The 12,500-nt window shown below is 42.1% G+C and overlaps 1 protein-coding gene across 2 annotated transcripts in view; it reads left to right on the top strand.

Moving 5' to 3' along the window:
- The window catches only part of enpp2l (ectonucleotide pyrophosphatase/phosphodiesterase 2-like), a 29,293-nt gene that overhangs the window by 7,764 nt on the left and 9,029 nt on the right, over positions 1–12,500 (top strand). For both annotated transcript variants that reach the window (XM_079592069.1, XM_079592070.1), the window contains exons 6-21: positions 59–156; positions 353–432; positions 2,575–2,694; positions 2,922–2,977; positions 3,397–3,462; positions 8,014–8,086; positions 8,483–8,591; positions 8,708–8,830; positions 9,153–9,184; positions 9,264–9,391; positions 10,057–10,120; positions 10,443–10,530; positions 10,648–10,817; positions 10,894–10,951; positions 12,081–12,220; positions 12,361–12,484. In XM_079592069.1, coding sequence (XP_079448195.1) covers positions 59–156; positions 353–432; positions 2,575–2,694; positions 2,922–2,977; positions 3,397–3,462; positions 8,014–8,086; positions 8,483–8,591; positions 8,708–8,830; positions 9,153–9,184; positions 9,264–9,391; positions 10,057–10,120; positions 10,443–10,530; positions 10,648–10,817; positions 10,894–10,951; positions 12,081–12,220; positions 12,361–12,484 — 1,529 coding nt within the window. The remainder of the gene's footprint in view (positions 1–58; positions 157–352; positions 433–2,574; positions 2,695–2,921; positions 2,978–3,396; positions 3,463–8,013; positions 8,087–8,482; positions 8,592–8,707; positions 8,831–9,152; positions 9,185–9,263; positions 9,392–10,056; positions 10,121–10,442; positions 10,531–10,647; positions 10,818–10,893; positions 10,952–12,080; positions 12,221–12,360; positions 12,485–12,500) is intronic.

Below are 12,500 nucleotides of genomic sequence, written 5' to 3'. Positions count from 1 at the left end.
ACTCACTGCACTGTACAAGTGTCTGCTGATGCGCATGTAATCGAGTGTGTTGTTGAAGGTTCGTCCGTCCTCCGCTGATCATCTTGTCTCTGGACGGCTTCCGCTCCTCGTACATGAAGAAGGGAAAGAGCGTCTTACCCAACATCCACAAACTGAGTACGGGACCTCGTCTCTGCATCTCACAGATACACTTTCTGAAATGTTACTTGTTTCAGAACATTCAGAGAACATTCAAAAGTAATGTTTCCATAATGTTTGAAGAATGATAGAATGTAACGTTCCTTAACTTATTGTTCACACATCTTCCGTAACGGAGTCTCTCGTTCACACTGATCATGTGTTTCTGTCACAGCCTCGTGTGGAACTCACGCCCCCCGCATGAGACCCATGTACCCGTCCAAAACCTTCCCGAACCTCTACACGCTGGCCACGGTACTACACACACACACACACACACTGCAGTTCATTTAATTTAAAGGGATATTTCACCCAAAAATGAAAATGACCCCATGATTTACTCACCCTCAAGTCATCTTAGGTTTAGGTGTGGCTGTTTTTCTGAAGTAAAAGTGCATCTGTCCATCATAAAATTGCATCTGTCCATCATAAAATTGCATCTATCCATCATAAAAGTGCATCTGTCCATCATAAAAGTGCATCCGTCCATCATAAAAGTGCATCTATACATCATAAAAGTGCATCTATACATCATAAAAGTGCATCTGTCCATCATAAAAGTGCATCTATATATCATAAAAGTGCATCTATACATCATAAAAGTGCATCTATACATCATAAAAGTGCATCTGTCCATCATAAAAGTGCTTCTATCCATCATAAAAGTGCATCTATCCATCATAAAAGTACATCTATCATCATAAAAGTGCATCTGTCCATCATAAAAGTGCATCTGTCCATCATAAAAGTGCATCTGTCCATCATAAAAGTGCATCTATCCATCATAAAAGTGCATCTGTCCATCATAAAAGTGCATCTGTCCATCATAAAAGTGTATATGTCCATCATAAAATTGCATCTATCCATCATAAAAGTGCATCTGTCCATCATAAAAGTGCATCTGTCCATCATAAAAGTGCATCTATCCATCATAAAAGTGCATCTGTCCATCATAAAAGTGCATCTGTCCATCATAAAAGTGCATCTGTCCATCATAAAAGTGCATCTATCCATCATAAAAGTGCATCTGTCCATCATAAAAGTGCATCTGTCCATCATAAAAGTGCATATGTCCATCATAAAATTGCATCTATCCATCATAAAAGTGCATCTGTCCATCATAAAAGTGCATCTGTCCATCATAAAAGTGCATCTATCCATCATAAAAGTGCATCTGTCCATCATAAAAGTGCATCTGTCCATCATAAAAGTGCATCTGTTCATCATAAAAGTGCATCTGTCCATCATAAAAGTGCATCTGTCCATCATAAAAGTGCATCTGTCCATCATAAAAGTGCATCTATCCATCATAAAAGTGCATCTGTCCATCATAAAAGTGCATCTATCCATCATAAAAGTGCATCTATACATCATAAAAGTGCATCTGTCCATCATAAAAGTGCATCTATCCATCATAAAAGTGCATATGTCCATCATAAAAGTGCACCTGTCCATCATAAAAGTGCATCTATCCATCATAAAAGTGCATCTGTCCATCATAAAAGTGCATCTATCCATCATAAAAGTGCATATGTCCATCATAAAAGTGCATCTGTCCATCATAAAAGTGCATCTGTCCATCATAAAAGTGCATCTGTCCATCATAAAAGTGCATGTCCATCATAAAAGTGCATCTGTCCATCATAAAAGTGCATCTATCCATCATAAAAGTGCATGTCCATCATAAAAGTGCATCTGTCCATCATAAAAGTGCACCTGTCCATCATAAAAGTGCATCTGTCCATCATAAAAGTGCATCTATCCATCATAAAAGTGCATCTATACATCATAAAAGTGCATCTGTCCATCATAAAAGTGCATCTATCCATCATAAAAGTGCATATGTCCATCATAAAAGTGCACCTGTCCATCATAAAAGTGCATCTATCCATCATAAAAGTGCATCTGTCCATCATAAAAGTGCATCTATCCATCATAAAAGTGCATATGTCCATCATAAAAGTGCACCTGTCCATCATAAAAGTGCATCTGTCCATCATAAAAGTGCATCTGTCCATCATAAAAGTGCATCTGTCCATCATAAAATTGCATCTGTCCATCATAAAAGTGCATCTATCATCATAAAAGTGCATCTGTCCATCATAAAAGTGCATATGTCCATCATAAAATTGCATCTGTCCATCATAAAAGTGCATCTATCATCATAAAAGTGCATCTGTCCATCATAAAAGTGCATATGTCCATCATAAAATTGCATCTGTCCATCATAAAAGTGCATCTGTCCATCATAAAAGTGCATCTGTCCATCATAAAAGTGCATCTGTCCATCATAAAAGTGCATCTGTCCATCATAAAAGTGCATCTGTCCATCATAAAAGTGTTTATATAACTCTCCCTTTAATAGATCACATGTGTTTTACTCGTGTTCTTCCTCAGGGTTTGTATCCCGAGTCTCATGGGATCGTGTGCAACTCCATGTATGATCCCGTGTTCAAAGCTAATTTCCGACTGAGAGGCCGAGAGAAGCTCAACCACCGCTGGTGGGGGGGGCAGCCCGTGAGTCATGACTCCGCCCACACACGGCTCTCAGCCAATCACAGCAGAGGCCGCAGGATAGCTCACATAGGGATTATAATCTCATCTGCATATTTAAGGTGTAAAGCAGATGAGTTTTACATGTGAACACTAAATATTCTTGGGTTTGCATGGAAAGCCTAGTTGCAAATTTAGAAGTGGATCCACGATTAATATTTAAAACTGTTTTTCTCTGTTCGTCTTCTCAGATTTGGATCACGGCAGAGAAACAGGGCGTGAAAGCGGGAACCTTCTTCTGGCCCTGGTGAGATCACAGTACTCATTTAGTCTGCTTCATATTATTGATTAATATATTATTTATTATATATAGATCGTAATGGTTATATTGTTCTACAAGCTTCTGATTAATCAGAACTATCAGCTGTGTCTCAAATCAGCATCTGTGTTTGGAGCAAAGCTCAGAGTGTCACTGCAAGAGACTCATGACACAACCAACACATGATTCAAACAAAGACCTTACACACACACACACACACACACACACACACACACACACTCTCACTCACAAGCTTAATTCGCTTGAGTTCTGAAGGAGTGACCAGCCACTCGTGAACAAGATCTCTGACGTCTGTCTGCGTGTGCTAATAAAGACGTTGTTTCTGAAGGGCTGAATAAACGTGTGTGTGTGTGTGTGTGTGTGTGTGTGTGTGTGTTTCTCTGTAGGGTGATTCCTCTGGAGAGGAGGATTCTCACTATTCTGCAGTGGCTGCATCTGCCTGATGACGAGAGGTGCGTTTATTGTTTATTGTAAAAAGGATCCCCATTAGCTGTCACCAAAGTAAACAAGCTAGTCTTCCTGGGGTCCACAAAAAAATAAAAATAAAATCACAACAATGTCAAGACAAAAACAGCACAAAATTATAAACATCATTACCACATCATAAATTAATTTAAACAATTCAATACAACCATTATTACACTCATAAAGTAAATAGGTCCTTTCCTTACAATTTAAAAAAATGCATTCTTAGATGGTACCTAAAAGAGTCTTTGCCATTAATTTTTCGTATATTCAATGGGCAATTATTCCAATGAGTGATGGCGCGATAAATAACAGTTTTTTTTAAAGCATTTGATGTTGGGCATGGTAACATCATCAGGCCATCATTTGCAGACCTAGTCAAATGTGAATGTACCTGATCACACCTAACAATTTGGTTATATAAAATAAATGGTTGAGAAGAAAAGACAATGTTTCTAAAAAACTTAGTGGTATTAAAAACCAGCCTTTTCTCCACCATTAACCATGAGAGCTGACAGTGCATACTAATAATATTTGTACTAATGGGACAATGTAAAACCAACCTGGCAGCTCTGTTTTGGACTGTTTGTAATTTCTTTAGTTGACCTTTAGATATAGATGACCATACGGGGGCACAATAATCCAAATGGCATAAAATTAAAGATTTGGCCACCTGCTCAACAATGTGTGTAGGGACATAAGAAAGACATTTCCTCACTATAGCAATACCACTACCCATCTTCTTCACGATGATATTAATATGTTCTACCCATAATAGGTGACTATCCACTATTGTGCCCAGTAATTTTACTTTATCTAACTGTTCTATAGGTTCTCCAGACAAGTTCAAATTCATCTTTGGTATTAATGACAATTTATGACTCGATCCGAAGATAATTGATTTGGTTTTTGAGATATTCAGCACCAACTTATTTTGTTTTATCCAATCAGAAACCATATTTAACTCAGCTGACAAAACATAATCCAGTTCACTGACAGTTTTTGCAGCATAATACAATGTGGAATCATCAGCATACATTTGTACAGTTGCTTTACACAAAACTGATGGCAAATCATTTGTGAAGATGGAATATAAAAGTGGTCCCAGGCAGCTCCCTTGCGGGACCCCGCAGTCCAAAACCTTAGAATGAGACCAGCTGCCAGTATAGTAGACCTGTTGCGTCCTACATGTAAGATAACTCTTCATAAAATCAATGGCAGTTGGACTAAATCCATAGCATTCTAGTTTACCAATGAGTAAATTGTGATCTATGACATCAAATGCCGCACTAAAATCAAGTAAAACAGCACCAGTCATCTTTAAATTATCCATTTCCTTTAGCCAGTCATCTGTCATTACTGTGAGGGCAGAACAAGTTGAATGGTTATGTCTATAAGCATGTTGGAAATCTGTGTTCAAGCCATTTGATTCAAAGTATTCCTGTACTTGTGCATGAACTATTCTCTCCATCAGCTTACTAAGAACTGGTAAAATAGTAATAGGTCTACTGTTCTTCCCAGTAAGTGCTAGTCTCCCATCTTTAGGTAAGGGAATAATTTTACCTTTTTTCCAAATAGTGGGAAAAACTCCTTTCATTAAACAGGCATTTAATATTTGACATAACGGACCGCAAACATAATCAGCTGCCAAGCCAAGTACTTTACTGTCCAGCATGTCAGTACCCACTGAGCTGTGTTCGGGCAGGGACTTCAACAACTTTCTTACTTCCTGCTCCTCTACACCATTAAACTGGAAAGTGCAACTTTTATTACTGCGTCAGTTCACCTCTTACTGGGAAAAAACATTCTTATGATGGAATCTCACAAAATGATGTTTTATTAACAAAGTTCGGGAGAAGCACGTTCAGATAATTAACCTAATCGTCATGAGAGGAGCTCATCCATTCAACTCCGTTAACATCGGGAGGCACATATACAGCAGTTTTACCGCTGTCCTATGACCGTTTTCCAGCATCCCTCCTCCACCCTATCTCCTCACTTACTAGTCCTATCCCAAACCTGGGATGGGGGGATGGCGGGATGGGGGGGATGGGGGGGGGGATCTGGGTTTGGGCCAAATTCCACGCTCAGAGCCCTCCCCTCGGACAGCACGCCAAATACGCATATCTTTTACTCTATCTAATTATATGTAATTGTGATCGTATGTTCTTCATAAGGAAGATAAAGCTGGCTGGTTCTGCCACATCTGTCCTCCCTGAATCAGTTGATGGCCTGAGGGAGCAGATCCACCTGTGGCCGATTGCATCCCTTTCTTTCAAGAAATGTTGGGGCAGTGGGAGCAAAGAGGTCCACCTCCGCCTGCCTGGAAAAGCTTGCTCGGTGGTGGTCTGTTTGGCGTTAGCATTTCTGCTCGCGTGTTACCGGATCCTGGCACGTGAACTGCTCTTACTGAGCAAAGGTAGCTCTGTGCCCACAGGAGGAGGCGGCACGGGTTCAACTGTTCAGCGGGTGGGACCGGAGACCCCGTGGTGATTTAAGTGGACCGCTGTCGTGTTGTCCAACCGGACCAGAACATGGTGCCCCCTGAGTTCTGACTGGACATTATTAAAGGCCAGAAGCACTGCCATAGTCTCTAGGCAGTTTATGTGCCAGTTCGACATTGGCGCTGTCTAAGAGCCAAAGGCCAGCCTGTCGTCACATAGGGCACCCTAACCCGTATTGGAGACATCCGTCACGACTACTTTTCTTCTGGAAACAGAGCCTAGTTCCACCCCAACTGATACAGATTGGGTTATTTCTAGGGGATCAAGGTCTTGGTGCAACTGTGGTTCTCCCTGAGAATGAGGCGGCCTTTGTGGGACAGCCAGTGGCCGCATATGTAGCAGGCCCAAGGGAACTACTGAGGAGGCTTCTGCCACAAGGCCCAGTAGCTTCTGAAATGTTTTCAAGGGGAGGAAGTCCGACTTCTAAATGATGCCGCAAGCCTCTGAATTTTCAGGGAGCTCCGGCGAAATCCAGGCCCGCATCTGGGTCGAATTGAAGACTGCCCCATGGAAACGAGATGCGTTGGGTAGGATACAGCGAGCTTTTGCTTAAATGTTTCCTGAACCCCAGACTTTCTAAATGGCTGAGCAGCAGGGATCTTTGCGCACATAGATCAAGTGTGCGACTGGGCTAAGAGCAGCCAATCATCGAGGTAATTCAGCAATCCTTGCATTTCGTAAAAGTATGTGGAGCCAGGGACAGTCCGAATGGCAGGACTGCAATATTGGTAAACCACCCCTACGAACACGAATCTCAAGAATGGTCTGTGATGAGGATCTATCTGGATATGAATGTATGCGTCCTTCAGATCGAGCGATAAAAAACACAGTCCCCTGGGTAAATCTTGACTCAAAGTTTAGATTCTGAACAGCAGTCTCATCAGAGTTTGAGTCACACATCTCAAACCGAGGCCATGCTTTGGAACGAGGAAATAACGGTTGTAGAAACCGGACTCAGAGCTTGGACTCGCTAACAGAGCTTGGACTTCGAGACTGAAGTGTTAGTCACACCCCTGGAGCGAGGAGCCTCGTTGGACTATTCCCAAAACTCAGTCTGATTCACCGGGCGGGGACGGCCTCCCAAGCCTGGCTCCTGATGGGAGGAGGGGTTGAAGAGTCACACGTGGCGGGGAGCTGATGCTTGTAATAGGATAAAGGAGAGGAGGAATGCTCTTTTTTTGTGTAGGTGTTTGTTTTTTACTTGATTCACAAAAACAGCGTAAGGAAGTCTTGGCACGCATATCACTGGTGGGACGAACCCAGTACACATAACAAACATAGCACCTCCAACTCCGGAACTGAACAGGGGGTTGGAGGTGAACACATCGCTTTGGGGGCGGTCCAACCTTCGAGAGACAAAGCCTCCTCCTCTTTGTGTCCAAGACTTAGGGCGGGGCCCTGGCTCCTGGTCAATGCATAGTGCTTCACCTTCTTCACCTCTTGAGAGTCCAGCCTTCCGTTGGCGCTGAACGCGGTGCGAGAGCTGGCTTGGTGTGTTTCTGAGTCGACGATGACTAGGGTGACTAGAAGCTACAGATGCAATGGCTCTCTTCTGCAGAAAGTGGCGTATGGATTGTGACGACTTCTGGGCTGATGTGAAACGCCATCCACTGCAGAACCCAATAAGCCGGAGGGAGAGATAGGGGAGTCCAGGCGGGATGTCTGGTCAGCATACCTGATCTCTGTTAGATTTAACCAAAGCTGGCACTCTCGGACCAACACATAGGCTATGGCGCACCCAGTTGCTTGTAGTGATGTCAGGTTTGTGAATTCGAACAACTTCGGACTGAATCGTTCAAAAAATAAAGGGGGAGCCACCATAATTTTTAACTTTAATAGGCTTTAAATTTAAGTTAACTTGAAACAATCTTCAAATAAACCCATTATAATAAGTGTCACATTTATCTGTGCCTTTAGTAAAGTGTGTTGTACACAGTGGTATAGTGATGTCTCTGTCAGGATCAGCTCTCTCTGTGTTTTTTCCCCCACTAAGTTTATTTTGCACATTAAGTTGTGTGTGGTGTGTTTTTCCAGGCCGTATGTCTACGCTGTCCACTCGGAACAGCCGGATACTTACGGACACATCCTGGGCCCGCTGAGCAACGAGGTGAGACACACACACACACACACTTTGATTAGTATCTGATATTTAGACAAGGGTAAAGATGACGTTGGTTTTAACTCTGAGAATAGAGAAGAATATCCAGAGTCTAGTGTAGATCAAGTCTACACCCGTTTCCAATACTACTGAATGAATAAACGTGTGCGAAATTAAATTCAAGTTTCAACAGAAGACTTGACCGTGCGTGAATTTTCAGTTAAACAATTTAACAATTTTCAATAGTTTTCTAGCGAAGTGTAAATTCTTCATATCAGCAGTAATGACGTACTTTACACTCCTGCTCATGGCCAAACAGCCGTTTGAGAGTGTTTTGACTGCGTGTGTGTGGTGTGTGTGTGTGTGTGCGCGTGTGTGCGTGTGTGTGTGTGTGTGTGTGTACAGCTGGATAACACGCTCAGGAAGATCGATAGCATCATCGGTCAGCTGATGAACGGGCTGAAGCAGATGAACCTCCACCGCTGTGTGAACGTCATGCTGGTGGGCGATCACGGTACGCATGTTATAATCTACAGTGAGAAACTCATACTTCAGATTCTGCCCTAATCCTCTAATGTAATGTGCGATGGCCTGGGAAGACCTCACTGCTCACCTCATCTTTGTGTTCAGGGATGGAGGAATCTCACTGTGATCGAACAGAGTATTTGGGCTCTTACGGACTCGATGTGGATGCCATCACATTAACACCAGGATCCTCCGGGAGAATCGGCCCCAAGACTGCCAACACACCATGTGAGTTCATGCATTTATCAAAACTCATTATAAAAACTATATACTAATACAGGTTTTTAGACGATATTCATAACTATTTAACCTTTTGAGAATTTTTTTCTGAATTTGTAGAAAAATTCTTCAACAATTTTGCTAACAAAGTATGGAAACTGTCATAATTTTATGTTTTTCCTCGAGTACAGCTTTTCAGTTTCAGTATTCTAGGAAAGGGTTAACTCTTCAAAACAGTGTCAATTATCTATTTACTTCAGTTTCAGAGGAAACTGGTACTTCTAAAACCTTTACATGGCTGATTGTATTGACGTATCTCTTCGTGTTTCAGACAATCCTGAGGAGATTGTAGCTAATTTAACAGTAAGTATATAAATCACACAAAACCACTGTTGAGTTTGTGCATAGTGCATCATGTGACCTTTGACCCGTCCCGTTTCAGTGTAAGATGCCCAATCAGCACTTCAAGCCGTACCTGAAGCAGCACCTGCCCAAACGCCTGCACTACGCCAACAACAGACGCATCGAGGACGTGCACCTGCTCATGGACCGCAAGTGGCACGTGGCCATGTGAGTGTGTGTGTGTGTGTGTGTGTGTGTGTGTGTGTCTGAGACCATTCAGCTCTAGAAGTGAGCTTTATATAAAAACAACAGTCTATTATAGTCGACACTTTAGAAAAACTGAGTATGTGTGCATGGCATCTTTAAACCAGTAAACGAGTGTTACTAGTAATGGTTTCGGGTATGTTTACACGACAGCGATATTCTTAAAACGGAGAAGTTTTTCCGTACAGACACACACATTGTCAAAATGATCCACGAAAACGACTAAAAAACTCGCTTTATCTTGATGCCAGGCCAGTAGATGGCGATGAAACCCTGTAGACTGAACACGTAATACGCATGTGCATGACGTCCTCGTCTTCTGAGATTTGGGTTTTTGTTGTTTACACAGAGACCTTGCGCTTTGAGACCCGGTTTCAAAACGTTGTGTTTTCAGGCACACACAACTCTGCAGTCGTGTTAACGAACAGACAAAACATAAAACAGTTTTAGAAAAATAAGTTTTATAACAAGTTTTACGTTTTAGTTGAAAACGGTGTCGTGTTAACAGCCCCTTTTGTAACAACAAATACAGTTTCTTCACAAAAAGCCATCAGCAGACATTTAGAGGGAAATGTGCCGTGTGAAGCTGAACTCAGGTGATGTTTTAATGTGTGTGTGTTTGAGAGCAGAACACCTGCTACCTGCGGCTACTTTGGAGATCATGGGTTTGACAACAAGATCAGCAGCATGCAGGTCAGTCAATCAATCAATCAATCAGTCAATCAATCAATCAATCAATCAATCAATCAGTCAATCAATCAATCAATCAGTCAATCAGTCAATCGATCAGTCAATCAATCAATCAATCAATCAATCAGTCAATCGATCAGTCAATCGATCAGTCAATCAACCAATCAATCAATCAATCAGTCAGTCAATCAATCAATCAATCAATACATTCATCTATATATTATTCAAATCAATTCAATTCAAGTTCGCTATGTCTATCACTCTATAAACCTGTCTATGTATCTGTCTGTCTGTCCATGAATGTTTCCGTTTGGTTTCCTCGTAGACGATCTTTATGGGATTCGGGCCGAGCTTCAATTTCAAGACACAAGTGCCTGTGTTTGAGAACATTGAACTGTATAACGTCATGTGTGGTGAGTAAATCCTGACGTCTCTGAGTATTACATCATGAGAACCATGACAGATTCATGCAGCGTGTGTGTGTGTGTGTGTGTGTGTGTGTGTGTGTGTGTGTGTGTGTGTGTGTGTAGATCTGCTGGGTTTGACTCCAGCCCCTAATAACGGGACACACGGCAGTCTGAACGACATGTTGAGAAACCCTACATATACTCCTACTCAGCCAGAGGAAGTGACATCACCAATGCCTTTAGCCCCACCCTCTGAAGTGACCCATGACCTGAGCTGTAGCTGTGATGATGAGGTCAGACACACACACACACACACACACACACACACGTGCTCTACAGGACAGTGGCTGAGTCTCTTCTCGTTCACAGAACAACATTGAAGAGAGTTCTCAGACGTTCGCTCCCGCGGCCGACGGACCGGCGAACAGTTAAGCTCTGTTTCAGTTTCACGTTCTCATCCGTAATAACAGGTCATGTGATGATGGATCCGTAATAACAGGTCATGTGATGATGGATCCGTAATAACAGGTCATGTGATGATGGATCCGTAATAACAGGTCATGTGATGATGGATCCGTAATAACAGGTCATGTGATGATGGATCCGTAATAACAGGTCATGTGATGATGGATCCGTAATAACAGGTCATGTGATGATGGATCCGTAATAACAGGTCATGTGATGATGGATCCGTAATAACAGGTCATGTGATGATGGATCCCTAATAACAGGTCATGTGATGATGGATCCGTAATAACAGGTCATGTGATGATGGATCCGTAATAACAGGTCATGTGATGATGCAGGGACAGGAATAATGCAATCTAATAATATCATTTGCTTTGTTGAAATGTATTATTACCAGGGGCGTAATTTGTGGGGGGGTTGGGGGGGACATAACCCCCCCAATATTTAAATCTATGCATTACAACCCCCCCACAACCCCCCCAATATTTATACCATGATCACATGAAAACCCCCCCAATGTTCAAATCAAATCTACACCCTTGATTATTACTATTATTATTTGTATGTATGCTTTGCATTTGCTTTGTGAACTTTGTCACTGTATATATATAAGTAAGCTAGAGAAGCGGACACGTCTTCATTTAATTAAAAAACCTTGAAGTACATCTTTCACAATGGTAATAGTTTAACAATGGAAACAATCGTTTATAACCCTTTAAGGGTTATTTATTATCATTTATTTGATATGAACTGCAAATTTGGAACACAACTGGGTTAGATATGGCTTTGATTCTCTAGCAATTTTTAATCCAAATAATTTTTTTAAATACCCATTTTGTATAAAATAAAAAATGTTTAGTTCAGTACATTTGCTTTAAAAAGAGATTCATGAATTACAGTCTTTTAAGTTCAGACCTATGATCAAAAACAGCGGCGACACTCAACAGGTTCATATTATTTATATGTAATATGTTATTAGTAAATGAGAAATGAACTGATTGTCAAAGCAGATTAAATGAATAAATCTCTTTATCGTGTGTGTGTGTGTGTGTGTGTGTGTGTGTGTGTGTGTGTGTGTGTGTGTGCAGATGTCACGCACCTGCCGTTCGGTCGTCCAGCGGTTCTCTTCCAGACGTCGTACACACTGCTGTGTCAGTCCGATTACTGCAGCGGCTTCAGTCACGCCGTCAACATGCCGTTGTGGAGCGAGTTCACGCTGACAGCACAGGTGCACAAACCACTTCTATACACACACACACACACACACACACACACACACACACACACACACACACACACACACACACACACACACGTTCCTCTGAGCCGTTTCAGTGATTCAGTGTGTGTGTGTGTGTGTGTGTGCAGGTGGAGGTGGCGGCGGTGTCGTCCAGCGAGTGTGTGAGAGCAGATCCTCGTCTCGATCTCACACACACATGCAACACGTACAGCCAGGAGTCCGGCGTCACACACGCGTTCCTCTACCCGCCGGGTCAGTCACACACACT

Source organism: Phoxinus phoxinus (genome assembly GCF_949152265.1).
Source record: "Phoxinus phoxinus genome assembly, chromosome: 19".
Taxonomy (NCBI): Eukaryota; Metazoa; Chordata; class Actinopteri; order Cypriniformes; family Leuciscidae; genus Phoxinus; species Phoxinus phoxinus.
This window is presented reverse-complemented; position numbering and strand designations above follow the sequence as displayed.